This window comes from Pseudorasbora parva, chromosome 18 (genome assembly GCF_024679245.1).
Source record: "Pseudorasbora parva isolate DD20220531a chromosome 18, ASM2467924v1, whole genome shotgun sequence".
NCBI lineage: Eukaryota > Metazoa > Chordata > Actinopteri > Cypriniformes > Gobionidae > Pseudorasbora > Pseudorasbora parva.
The window spans coordinates 5,513,461-5,527,513 of record NC_090189.1 but is presented as its reverse complement, the minus strand read 5'-3'; the positions used below and the strand labels follow the sequence as shown (position 1 = coordinate 5,527,513).

The 14,053-nt window shown below is 40.1% G+C and overlaps 1 protein-coding gene across 1 annotated transcript in view; it reads right to left on the bottom strand.

Moving 5' to 3' along the window:
* The window catches only part of LOC137046472 (synaptic vesicle glycoprotein 2C-like), a 76,258-nt gene that overhangs the window by 7,213 nt on the left and 54,992 nt on the right, over window positions 1-14,053 (bottom strand). Inside the window, exons 6-11 of the mRNA XM_067423713.1 lie at window positions 11,132-11,265; window positions 10,387-10,476; window positions 9,754-9,864; window positions 7,610-7,698; window positions 4,796-4,960; window positions 1,686-1,819 (exon numbers count right to left, since the gene is read on the bottom strand). Of these exons, the coding sequence (XP_067279814.1) occupies window positions 1,686-1,819; window positions 4,796-4,960; window positions 7,610-7,698; window positions 9,754-9,864; window positions 10,387-10,476; window positions 11,132-11,265 (723 nt within the window). The remainder of the gene's footprint in view (window positions 1-1,685; window positions 1,820-4,795; window positions 4,961-7,609; window positions 7,699-9,753; window positions 9,865-10,386; window positions 10,477-11,131; window positions 11,266-14,053) is intronic.

The following is a 14,053-nucleotide window of genomic DNA, read 5'->3' as shown; positions in this document are numbered from 1 at the left end:
AAGCCTAATACCAATTAAGCATATTAGGTGATGTGCATCTCTGTAATGAGAAGGGGTGTGGTCTAATTTCATTCAAAATAGTCAACAGGGTCGCAAGAAGCGTGTGGAACAACCAAGGCGCAAAATAACTGCCCGTGAACTGAGAAAAGTCAAGCGTGCAGCTGCCAAGATGCCACTTGCCACCAGTTTGGCCATATTTCAGAGCTGCAACATCACTGGAGTGCCCAAAAGCACAAGGTGTGCAATACTCAGAGACATGGCCAAGGTAAGAAAGGCAGAAAGTCGACCACCACTGAACAAGACACACAAGCTGAAACGTCAAGACCGGGCCAAGAAATATCTCAAGACTGATTTTTCTAAGGTTTTATGGACTGATGAAATGAGAGTGAGTCTTGATGGGCCAGATGGATGGGCCCGTGGCTGGATTGGTAAAGGGCAGAGAGCTCCAGTCCGACTCAGACGCCAGCAAGGTGGAGGTGGAGTACTGGTTTGGGCTGGTATCATCAAAGATGAGCTTGTGGGGCCTTTTCGGGTTGAGGATGGAGTCAAGCTCAACTCCCAGTCCTACTGCCAGTTTCTGGAAGACACCTTCTTCAAGCAGTGGTACAGGAAGAAGTCTGCATCCTTCAAGAGAAACATGATTTTCATGCAGGACAATGCTCCATCACACGCGTCCAAGTACTCCACAGCGTGGCTGGCAAGAAAGGGTATAAAAGAAGAAAATCTAATGATATGGCCTCCTTGTTCACCTGATCTGAACCCCATTGAGAACCTGTGGTCCATCATCAAATGTGCGATTTACAAGGAGAGAAAACAGTACACCTCTCTGAACAGTGTCTGGGAGGCTGTGGTTGCTGCTGCACGCAATGTTGATGGTGAACAGATCAAAACACTGACAGAATCCATGGATGGCAGGCTTTTAAGTGTCCTTGCAAAGAAAGGTGGCTATATTGGTCACTGATTTGTTTTTGTTTGGTTTTTGAATGTCAGAAATGTATATTTGTGAATGTTGAGATGTTATATTGGTTTCACTGGTAAAAATAAATATTTGAAATGGGTATAAATTTTTGTTAAGTTGCCTAATAATTATGCACAGTAATAGTCACCTGCACACACAGATATCCCCTAAAATAGCTAAAACTAAAAACTAAAACTTCCAAAAATATTCAGCTTTGATATTAATGAGTTTTTTGTGTTCATTGAGAACATGGTTGTTGTTCAATAATAAAATTAATCCTCAAAAATACAACTTGCCTAATAATTCTGCACTCCCTGTATATATATATACACACACATAAATGTATATTTTTTACAAAATAATAGAACATTACATGTATATATATTGTATTAAAATGTAAATTGCATGAATATTAAATGCATATATAGAATATTTAGAATATATTAAAATGAAAATATAGTTGAAACTATAATTGTGCTATTTTTAATACAATACTATATATATGGAAGTTATTTAATATACTTAATAATATTAGTAATAAAGATAAATGAATATATAGAGAGTATATTGATAGTGTTTAGATATTAATTGACATTGTAAATATTAAATATAATCATATTAATGTATATATAATATTATATTTAATATTAGAATAATGTGAGATAAATCATTAATGAGAGATGTATCTCAGATGTACAATAGATGAACATCTGCTGGACTCTTGTACCTGTATTATAGAAGAACGCATCGATGATGGTGCAGTTTCTGAAGAAGGAACCAACGGAGCTGACGTCCTCGAAGTAACAGCTCTGAAAGGAGGAGTCGATGAACGTCACCGCCTTAAACTTCATGCCAATAAACCTGGAATAAAGGACAGGAGAGGTCAGGAAAAGTCACACTTACTCAGATACACCAAACCTTACAACAGAGAAAAGCTCCTGATGTTCTCAGATGGTTCTCCATCCACAAGTTTCTATAATCTCTTGAGTTCTGTCTTCATTTGTGTGTGTGTGTGTGTGTGTGTGTGTGTGTGTGTGTGTGTGTGTGTGTGTGTGTGTGTGTGCAGGACACAAAAGATCCTGCCGTCTGATCTCATCACAGAGCTGGACGCTACAACAACACGATAAGAGCTTCCTCTGTTCCAGGAGAGAGGGATGGAGGGAACGAGGAGGAGTGATTATAAACACAGAGAAAGAGCAAAGCAGACAGAAAGAGGACAGGAGGAGAGGAGAGATAAGGGCGTTTTAATTTCCTGGCCCTGTGTCTGGATGAGACATTACCTCAACACTGGGACGTTATTTATGAGGGAGCGATCAGACCGCAGAGAACAATAACACACACACACACACACACACTAACTGCAGCTGAAGACTCACGATCTGCTGTATTTCTGCAAACACACGTTTAGTTGGAAGAGGAGCTGAAGTATAAGATGACTGTTCAAAAAGGACTCTCCAGATTCACTGACCAATCTCTTTCATCCAGAGACACGCTAGTGTTGTGGTCAAGACCACCTAAACCGAGACCGCGTCAAAACCAGACCAGCACTCCTTAAACTCAAGTCTGAGAAATGACTTAAACATCCTCCCTCACATTTCTCATTTCTGTCAATAGGGAGGATTTTTCAGACAGGACATTTTTTACTGCGCCGAGTCGAAGTACTCTCAGAAGTGCTAATCCGCCATACATTATAGTTCTCCTTTTTAATCCGCTAAGAAAAGCGCCACGTTTTATTTTATGTCATCATACTTGATCTTTCAACTATTCGTGTAACTGTATTTAGATATGTATTTAAAACGTGGAGGTGTTTGGTCGCTTCTAACTTGATCTCTGTTTGGTACCATAGTGAATGAACTGGGCTTAGGGAGCTAAGCTAAGGCTATCAGATCGTCACCGCGCGTCAGAGCGATTAGACGAGAGAGGTATGTGTCAACTCATCTTAGTTAAGGGAATAACAGTTTAATATGAAAAAGCGGTGGAGTGTCCCTGTAAGACTGGTCTCGAGTACTACAACTCTAGTACAAGGTTGTTCTTGGTCTTTTGAAAAGTTTGATTTCTAACGCCGCATTCACACGGGGCGTAGGCGTTAATGCTTCCCATTTACTTTGAATGGGTGACATCATCCGTTGCCGAACTGAATTGTGGGTTCTGTCGCGTCGCTTCACTCGCGTTGCAAGCGGCAGAAGTTGAAGATTTCTCAACTTTTCAAGCGCTAGCGCAGGTGTCATCCAATCATATCGCCGTATGCAAATATCCTTGAGCAGGCGCTAGCCAATTGCGTTCATTACTGCTCCGTGAACCATCCAGACGCAGCTCCCGGACCAGTATGTGATATTCTTCCCGCTGTCGGGCTTTGAACAGCTTCGAGCACCTGTGCAGTGCACTGACAACAACTACAGGGGCAATCACATTCGCACATACAACAAAATCGGCATCCATTTCGTCTCACAGACTAGCTGTCAAAAAAGCCGTTTTTTGTGTTGTGTTGTGTTCCAAGCGGCAAGTAAGTTTTAATGTGATTGGCTGTTGTCACGATGACGATCGTGTCAGCACCAAGTTTCAGCCACGCCCTCCATCAAGCGTTAACGCCTACGCCCCGTGTGAACACACCGTAACATTCCCTACACAAGACTTCCCATTACCAGCTTCATTTACTAAAACTGCAAAAACTTTTCATGATTATGACATAATGAGCTCATTAACATATGACCTCCCACATTCACATATCAACACCTGCAGCCAATCCCATTCCGAAATCACCAGCACTATCCTGATAAAAAGTGTTCCAGCACAATCCAATGGAAAACGTCTGGCAAACAAATCACGCAGATTGGCAGATACTTTATAAACACAGCGCATTACGCGTTCACGAACAGCAGCCATCTTGGAAAACAGTCTCGACGAATCGAGCCACGAGCGCTGTTCTAGTGAGCTGGTCGATAGGAATTAAGTTTGTGAATAACATATGTAATAACATGGACATTTTTTTTTTTATTTATTCATTTTCTCTGTTGCGTTCAGTGTTTTCTTCCGGAAACAACGGACCATATGAGATTCCAAGTCACAGCTCATCACTTAGCAGAGCGCTCGTGGCTCGACGAGTCGAGACTGTTTTCCAAGATGGCTCCTGTCCGTGAACGCGTAATGAACTATGCTTATAAAGTATCTTCTTATTAAACTGTTTGTACACTTACAAAGTTCTCAATGCTTCGGTTTGCATGTAGAGACCCTCATTATGCTGCCGTGTTAGTGTGAGGCTATTTTGAGCCGTGTTAGTCGTATTAACTAGCGATTTAATTTCACTACCCTGTGCCCCATAGACTAGTGTTATAAGCTAATCTGTTTTTAGAGATAAAACTCTTTACATTCGATTTTCATGAAAACGCATCCCAGAGAACGATTTACTCTGTAACCATCTGTTAATTACCCCAAGGGTCATTTCTCACCGGAGTTGTCCTTTAAAAAGGCTCATGTTATCATAAACAGCTAAATAACTTCCATAAGGAAGCTGAAAAATGGTCCTCTAACACTAAAGTATGGCTATTTTTAGCTCAAGAAAGCATGATGGATATTGAATTCAATGCATTAATGACTGGTTTCACAGACAGGGCTTAGGTTAAGCCAGGATTAGGCCTTAGTTCAATTAGCACATTTCAATAGCTTTTATAAATGAGCCTTAAAAGCATTTAAGAATTTAAGATATTTCAGTTACAACAGCTCAAAGTTGCATTTTAGTCTGGGACAAGCTTAAGCCTTGTTTGTGAAACTGGGCCTAAATGTAACAAGTGCAGTTGAGGTAGAGCGCAGACGGACCGTCACACACACTCACACACTCACCTGTCGTTGATAAACACTCCGTTTTTATGGATCTGGTTCTCCAGGGTGAAATTAAAGGTGAAGTCTTCGGTCCTCTCGTTGTTGTGGATCTTCACGCGGGACGCGTACTCATCCGCCTGCAGGTGCTTTATGACGTCAGGGAACCACACAGACAGGCCGTAGTACCTGCGCACAGGAAGTGATGTCATCAGCGGCACCGTTTAAGGTACTAACAGGGACTGAAGCTCAGTCATGTGTAGTTTACTGTGTGTGTGTGTGTGTGTGTGTGTGACACAGGTGGTGACACGGGCGCTTAGTTAATTAATTTCTGCTCCTCAGCGGTGGGCTTCAGTCTGACAGCGAGCAGTGATAGAGGCATCTGTTCACTCTTTAATTAGTGTGTGTCTGTGTGTGTATGTGTGTGTCCTCTATTTTGTACTGAAGTCTGTGAGCTTGAGTTTGTCTGTGACAGAGTGAAGACATAACTTTATTAAGAGATGAGAAGAGGGTTAAAATGAGACAAGAAAAGAGTGACAGAATAAAACAGAATAGAAATAAAGCAATAAGCCATGTTTTACCGTGATTTTACCACAAACCTGAAATCCCCTTAACAGTAAACTACAATATGCTCTGAAGTTGTGTTATTGTTAACTAAAATGATCCCAAAAAAACCTTCATTCATTGAAATCAAATCTGGAATTTAATAAAATATAAATATGACATGATTTGTTTTGTTTTTTAAGTTGCCTTTGCATCTAAATAATTAAAGCAAAGTCCTACAATTACAAAAACCAAAATAAATATAAATTAAAGCTGAAAAACACATAACAAAAATGGCTAAAAATTTAATTGAAAAAGAAACCTGAAAAAATAAAAATAAAAGCTAATTCAACATAATACATAGAAATAATTATTATTTTAAAAACTACTGATTATTATAAATCCTACTTCTACTAACTATTATTACTAAGAATTATTATTAATACTAATACTTCTGAATAATACTATATAAATATTCAAATAATACTAAAAATCACTGGCTAGGGTCAGTATCATTATGAGCTGAAGGGGGGATTCTGAAATCCACTGCCGCTTCAATATACCTGTATATATTCATATCCTAATTAACTTCATAATACCTTAATTAATATTTATCTTCCTATATTACCTATATTATTATAATGATTCTATCCAGTTATGATTTTGCTTTTAGTTTCTTGTTTTCTAAAGTGTGTATTTGGTCTCTGAGGAGTGACTGAGGGTCTGGCCTAGAGATGTGTGATGTGTCACTAAACACTGGCAACAAGGTCATGTGTTTGGATTTGAGGTATCACACACCCCTAACATGTCAGGAGTGCAGTAACAGCGTTTGCTCGGCTTACTTAGCCCGGCTTCCAGAGATGAAATATGGATTTGTCTTTCATTTAATTTATTATGTTTTATTCCTTTTATTTTTCCTTTTACTGAAACACTAAAGAGTCCAGATGAATATTGCCTGTACTATTGTCTTTACCTCTCACTGAAAGAAAGCACATGCTATCAGCATGCTTTGGAGAAATGTTTTGTTTATAATTAGTTAAGATGTTCTCAACCTTGGAGGAAACCAGTATTCTCTGGAATTGTGTGTGTGTGTGTACCAGATCTCTGCAGGCCTAATGTTGGAGAAGGACATTTCTGCAGAAAACACCAGACTTGAAGACACTTTTCGGTGGCCTATGAGGTCACTGTGATGTAATTCTGGTTATGGGGCGACGACTTGCCTACCTAGTTTGGCGATATGTGCTCCTATCTGAAAGTTGCTTACATTACATTTTATCTGAGCCAATCAGAATGACGTGGATAAGACCTTGAAAACAGTATAACTGTTGGGACAATTGTATGTACGATAGGGCGAGGCAACGAGGCGGTGAGAGCGGGAGCGCGGCCTACGAACTTCTTGTGGGACTTGAAGCTGGCTTCTGCTTTTGAAACTGCAAACTATTCTTAAGTAAATTTTTCTTTTAATTAATTGCAATCCTGACTCTGTCTTCATTTCTTCACTACTGATCCTGGGTCATAAGCTGTTAACCCCTAACAGAGCACACTAAATATTCTTAGTATACACTTATAAAATAATAAACACTAATATATATATATAATTATACACATCTAACTGTGTATTATTGTAACAAGTTGTAACAATTATTTAACTTGGACTATTAATATAGATTTACAAACTAGAAGATGACTCATCCAAAGCAGTTTTTAGAGCTGGGACTACTGAATAGAATGGAATGGAATGGAATGGAATGGAATGGAATGGAATGGAATAGAATAGAATAGAATAGAATAGAATAGAATAGAATAGAATAGAATAGAATAGAATGTCGAAGAGTAGCCAGGCCAGAGGAGTTTATAGTGTGAGTAAATTGGATTGTTACATACATAAGTGTGTGGATATAAGCCCTCCTACAGAGCTCTGTCTCTGAGCCCATCCAGCCAGGCTTAAGCTTCAGTAAATACAGTAATTAAACTGTGACTAGTCCTCCTCATGCAGCTCCACCCCTGGGCCTAGTCACTGCAAGCCAGCTACTTAACACATAGTGATTATAGGGACTACACTTCATTACAGCGCCAGAGAGGAGCCGAACAAGACTGAGACACAGAAAGAGAACAGAGTACAGTAGAGCAGAGTAGAATAGAATCTGATGATATTGTACACTAAATGCCATGCAAACACTGTGTGAACACTATAATCACGCTCCGCTGGGTGATAATGTGTGTAACTATAGGGGTCGTGAATCAGGGGACTGTCGGGCCAATCAGACAGTGGATATTACAGCCAAACGCTCTCACCCAAACGACAGCGAGAACCAGACCACGGCCAACTTCACAGTGTTGTCCTTGACGGGGTAATCCCAGCACTTCATGAACGTCAGCCAGATCTGCACACACACACAGTCGATTAATGCATAAAGTGCAAATAAAACACCTGTGATTTAATGTGATCTCATTTTATCACACCGTTAAGAAATGCAAAGTCAAATATGAATCAGCAGAACATTTGGTGCGTCTCAGTCCCAGCTGGACTTTAGCATGACTTCATCTTTTTAAATGCAATACGTTTATGCAAATGATTTCATGTTTCACAGAGAGTTTTCTGTGGTATATATATATATTAGTGTTGTAGTACTCAAGACCACTCTTAAAACCATTATTTGAAGGTCTGGTCTTGGTCTCGGTTAAGGTGGTCTTGACTACAACAATAATATAAATACATACAGTTGTAAAAGAAAGTGTGTGAACCACTTGCAGAATCTGTGGAAATGTGAATAATTGTAACAAAATAAAAGAGATCATACAAAATGCTTTTTTTTAAATGTAGTACTTTCCTAAATAAGATATTTTACATATTTATTTTTTTACATATATTCCACAAGACAAAAAAAAATAGCTGAATTGATTAAAATTACCCTTTCAAAAGATTATAAACCATTAATTCTCAATACTGTGTGTCGTTCCCTGAATGATCCATGGCTGATTTTGTGTGTGTGTGTGTGTGTGTGTGTGTGTGTGTGTGTGTGTGTGTGTTTGTGTGTGTGTGTGGACTGGTAATCCCTACGTTATGGGGACAAAATGTGGGACATTTTTAGGTCCCCATGAGGAAAACATCTTATAAATCATACGGGATGAGTTTTTTTTGAGAAAGTAAAAATGCAGAATGTTTCCTGTAATGGGCAGGTTTAGGGGCAGGGGCAGGGGCAGTGTGTGTGTGTGTGTGTGTGTGATGGGTAGGTTTAGGGGCAGGGGCAGGGGCAGTGTGTGTGTGTGTGTGTGTGATGGGTAGGTTTAGGGGCAGGGGCAGTGTAGGGGGATAGAAAATACGGTTTGTACAGTATAAGAACCATTACGCCTATGGAATGTCCCCATAAAACATGGAAACACTACATGTGTGTGTGTGTGTGTGATATAAATCAATACGTTTTCACCCCTGTCTCTTAAAGCTATTTACACTGTATTGTTAAATCTTAACTGCTTGAACGTTTCTATCATCAGAAAATGAAATTGCCCAGCTCTAATCTGCTAAACGCGACTATAAGGCATAACGATATTAAGATATTATGAACATCATGGTGAATAACTGTAATACATCTAACCGTACATTTAATTTTATTTTAGTTTTTGGAAGTGAAAAAGAACAAGTCATTGTGTAATTTACAGTGAAAAAAACGTAAATTGACATTCCCAGAATTCCCTGCATGACACTTCACAGTTGATGTATTAGCGTTGAAATAACCGTTTCTTCGTTTTTTCTAAGGGGTTTATGTTGCATCTAATGTTTTTAATTAATAATAAAAAATGGTGTTTAGTGTTTTTGTGAAGGACACTGTGCACCGTCTATATATTATTATTGTCCTCAGCTTGTGATGATCATGTGACTCTCATCAGCACTGTGATTGTCATTATATATCAAATGTACATAATAGATATTAGTATTTAAGTAGGTTGGTAACTGAACACTATTTAATTTAATGAAATGTGTGTTTTTTACTGTAAATTTAACAATCTGTAAAACCTAAAAAGTTGTTTACTGTACATTTCTGGACACCACAGCTGCCAATTTTTTTTACAGTGATGTACTTTTCATATATCGGAATTGTAATGTAATATAGTTAACATTTTACGATGATAAAAACCATCTGAGCTAATTTTTAAACGCTGACATGTGACACTGAAGACTAGAGTAATGATGCTGAAAATTCAGCTTTGATCACAGGAATAAATTACATTATTTGAAAATATATGTCACAATATTTCTGTTTTTACTGCAGCCTCTGTGAGCAGAAGAGACTTCTTTCATAAGTACTTAAAAAACATTATCGACCCCAAACATCTGAACGCTCGTGTAAATTGCCTGAGAAATTAGTCCTTCTCAGTGACTCCTCTCACACATGCTGGACGTGTGTATCTGCAGGAGAGCCGAGGGTTTGTTCACTCACTCCGTGCAGCTCGGTCTTGATCCGGAATAAGACTTTGGCTGCAGGGTTCGCCGACTCCGACTGCATCTCCACCAGCTCATCCAGATGCTTGGGGATCTTTATACGGTTCACCTGCAGGTGGAGACAGAGAGAGCTTTGAGTGAGTGGGGTCAAGCTGGTTAGCTGCGGCTGGACTCCTGTGTGTGTGTGTGGGCATGTTTTTGTGACATATGAGGACACAAATGTGTATAATGACATGGGTATGACACAGGTATTACAGGAGAGGGTGAAATATGAGGACATTACCCATGTCCCCACTTTTCAAAATGCTAATAAATCATACAGGATGAGTTTATTTTAGGAAGTAAAAATGCAGAATGTTTACTGTGATGGGTAGGTTTAGGGGCAGTGTGTGTGTGTGTGTGTGTGTGTGTGTGTGTGTGTGTGTGTGTGTGTGTGTGTGTGTGTGTGTGTGTGTGTGTGTGTGTGATGGGTAGGTTTAGGGGTAGGGGCAATGAAAGGGGATAGAAAGTACGGTTTGTACAGTATAAAAACCATTACGCCTATGGAATGTCCCCATATGTCACAAAAACAACCGACTGTGTGTGTGTGTGTGTGTGTGTGTGTGTGTGTGTGTGTGCGTGTGCGACTCACAGTAAAGACTTTCTCCGGCTCTCCGCGCGCACGCATGTTGGTGTCATGAATCTGTTTGAGAACCATCCACGCCTCGTCATGTTTTCCCATCTGTAGATGAGAGTAACATCAAAGTCAAGCCACATTTATTTGTGTACTGCTTATCACAGCACACACTGTTTACAGAAAATCATGATGTTAATATTTATAATATCTTAATATCTTCATGCTTTATAGTTGCATTAAGCAGATTAGAGCCGGGTGATAATATAGTTACATTTAATGACAATATAAACAGTCAAACAGTTGTGATTTACTATACACGGTAGTACCGCTTCACGCGAGTATACTGTGTGTGTGTGTGTGTGTGCATGAGGATAAAGTTAGACATACTTTATATACAGAGCTCAGAAATATACAGTTTACATTTTTGTAAGCAAGCATTCCTTTCTAGCCTAGATGCCAGCCGAACGTAGCCCCGCCCACAACATTTGAGCTCGGGCAGTTTGGGTCTGGCCTCGATCCATAGAGGAGTAATCATCACGTCATCAAAGGGGCTTGGATTATATTTTGTTCAAATCCTAAACGGAGAGTTCGGTTTGAAACGCCCCATAAATCACAGCCCAATGAGCAGTTTCAGACACATTAGAACAACACCAGGGTGAGTAAAGGATGACTTCATTTTCATTTTAGAGTGAACTGTCCTTTTAAATAACACTAAAAGAAGACATTTTGGCGCACACGTGAACATGCACGCTTTCATTACCTCCAGGTAGAAGCGTGGACTCTCCGGCATGAACGTGAGCGCAACCACCGCAGAGACGCAGGGCAGCGCGCACACGACCACAAACACACGCCAACTGTGGAACTGATACGCTGAACCCATACTGAAGCTCCAGCCTGCACACACACACAGAGAGAGAGAGAGAGAGAGAGAGAGAGAGAGAGAGAGAGAGAGAGAGAGAGAGAGAGAGAGAGAGAGAGAGAGAAGAGAGAGAGAGAGAGAGATCAACAAGCATTAAACAACCACAGACACCCGAGAAAAAACTTTTCATTTTGCCCAAAAACTTTTTCAGAAGAAAGTGTAGATCAAGTCAAAAACATGTTTGTTCTGTGCTGCACATGATATTCAACTTGAACCAGTTATGAAATGTATGCATATCATGGTAAAATAATACCTCCATCCAAAAAAACATGATATTAACATAGTAATATCTCCCCAAAAAATGGTATTAAAAAACAATGTGGTGTTCAAAAAGACCAAGTACACACAGAACATGTAAAGTAATTTTAATAGTACAGCATTATTCGTGTATTTGAAATAGAAAGGTATTATTAATATTATTATTTACATGAATAACCCTGCACAGTACCGTGGTGTTTTTTGGTTTTGTTGGTGACACATGCTAACACAAAATACACAAGTGATTTCCACAAAAGCCTTTGAAAAGCCTCCGCAACTAAATTTCACAGTGAATAAGTTTGTTTTGGTGTGTGTGTGTGTGTGTGTGTGTGTGTGTGTGTGTGAAGAGGAGTCGATTAAGAATGCCTGCAGGAGTAATACTGCTGGAAAAAAAACACTCTCACTGAAAATAATCATTAAAGTCGGTATCATTTTCCACATGGCTGCTGCTCCTCTGACGCTACGGAGAATGTCTAGAGGCGGAGCGGCACCATATGCTGTGTGTGTGTGTGTGTGTGTGTGTGTGTGTGATTCAGAAACTGAGAAACAGTGAGCGATGAAGCTGAGCGAGATGCTTACAGGACAGCTGCGGGGGAACGGAGAGTAACAAACGAAGATGCCTTGGAGGACAGAAAGGCCTTAGACCAGAAAAAGATGCTTAAAGGACGACTCTGTCATCATTTACTCACTTCAGACACAAATGGAGTTTAGCACAATCATCTGCTCTTTTCAACACACTGACGGTGGATGAGGACGGGGGCCGAAGAGCTCCAGAAAGAGAAAAAACACCATAGAAGTCGTTCGAATGATTTGTGCACCATAATCTTAATCTTCTGAAATGATTCTCATGGTAAAAACTGGCACAATAAGTTTTAAATTTCATTCAAAGTTTCCTTTGCAAGGCTTGCTGACGAACAAATGAGACGCATGATGACTTAATTTTCACTTTTCGGTGAATTTACTTTAAATTCCCTTATTTAAAATTTAAAAACAAAATGTACTAATCCTACCCATCACACACACACACACACACACACACACACACGCGAAACACACATGCATGCAGGCACACAGCCCTAAACCTACCCATCACAGGAAACATTCTGCATTTTTACTTTCTCAAATAAACTCATCCTGTATGATTTTTATAAGCATTTTGAAAAGTGGGGACATGGGTAATGTCCTCATATTTCACCCTCTCCTGTAATACCTGTGTCATACCCATGTCATTATACACGTGTCCTGATATTTCACAAAAACAAGCACACACACAAACAAAAACACACACACATATAAATATATATACACACACACACACACACACAAAGTTATAAATATAGCTGTTATTTACTTTTTTTTAGGTTTTCTGGTTACAATTACACTCTGCATGTTTAGATGAAAAATGCAATGTATGAGTGGTAATAACACACACGCACAAAGATACAGACGCACACACACGCACACACACACGCACACGCACTCACGCACGCACGCACGCACGCACGCACGCACGCACGCACGCACGCACGCACACACACACACACACACACACACACACACACACACACACACACACAGTCTCTGAGTACTAATGTCTTAGCTTCTAATGCAATTACTCACTCTTGGCTGTAAGAGGCCGTAGGGGACACACAGAAACATCACCGCAGAGAGGACAGTTAATATTACATCCTTAAACCTGCTCACTCACAACCTCTCTCTCTCTCTCTCTCTCTCTCCCTCTCTCTCTCTCTCTCTCCCCCTCTCTCCCTCTCCCTCTCTCTCTCTCTCCCCCCTCTCTCTCTCTCTCTCTCTCCCTCTCCCTCTCTCTCTCTCTCTCTCTCTCTCTCTCTCTCTCTCTCTCTCTGCATAATATATCCATCCTAAACAATACACTAGATCAGAAATACTATTTCTGTATGATATTATACAGGGAATAGTGAGCCAAATGTGCCCAGAAGGTTTCAACCACACAGATACCTCAGAGATTGCCCTTTCAGAGCTCAAGACACATACATTATTGGGGGTAACACATTAGACGTAATATGAGCTACGTAATCAGGAACTTTTTGTCCCATTTACTGACTGACAGCTCTCCTGTCCCCATGTTGAGAGAAATCAGGAGTAAAGTTCTGTGAGCCTTTCAAAGTGTTCTCCTTTGGCCGTGAGTGAGCGCAGAAAGACGCGTTCGGTGTGTGCGCTCTGTCTAGTGGTTGTGAAGCGCTCAAGTCACACACACACATGCGCTGTTGTTCATGCACCCTCTGGGTTTTTTTTTGCGGCGCCCTCTACTGTACAGGTGTGTATTAGTCCTTCAGTCTAAGGCTTAGGGTGCGTTCACACTTGTAGTTCGGTTCGTTTGGTTCGTTTGGTCCGGACCAAAAAACACCAACAAAACATTTAGGGTGGGTTGCACCAACAAGGATTAACTTTAAATCTAGATTAAATCAAGGTTTATCTTATAATTCTGTTGCACCAAACTTTAAACTTTGTTTAAAAATAAGCAGG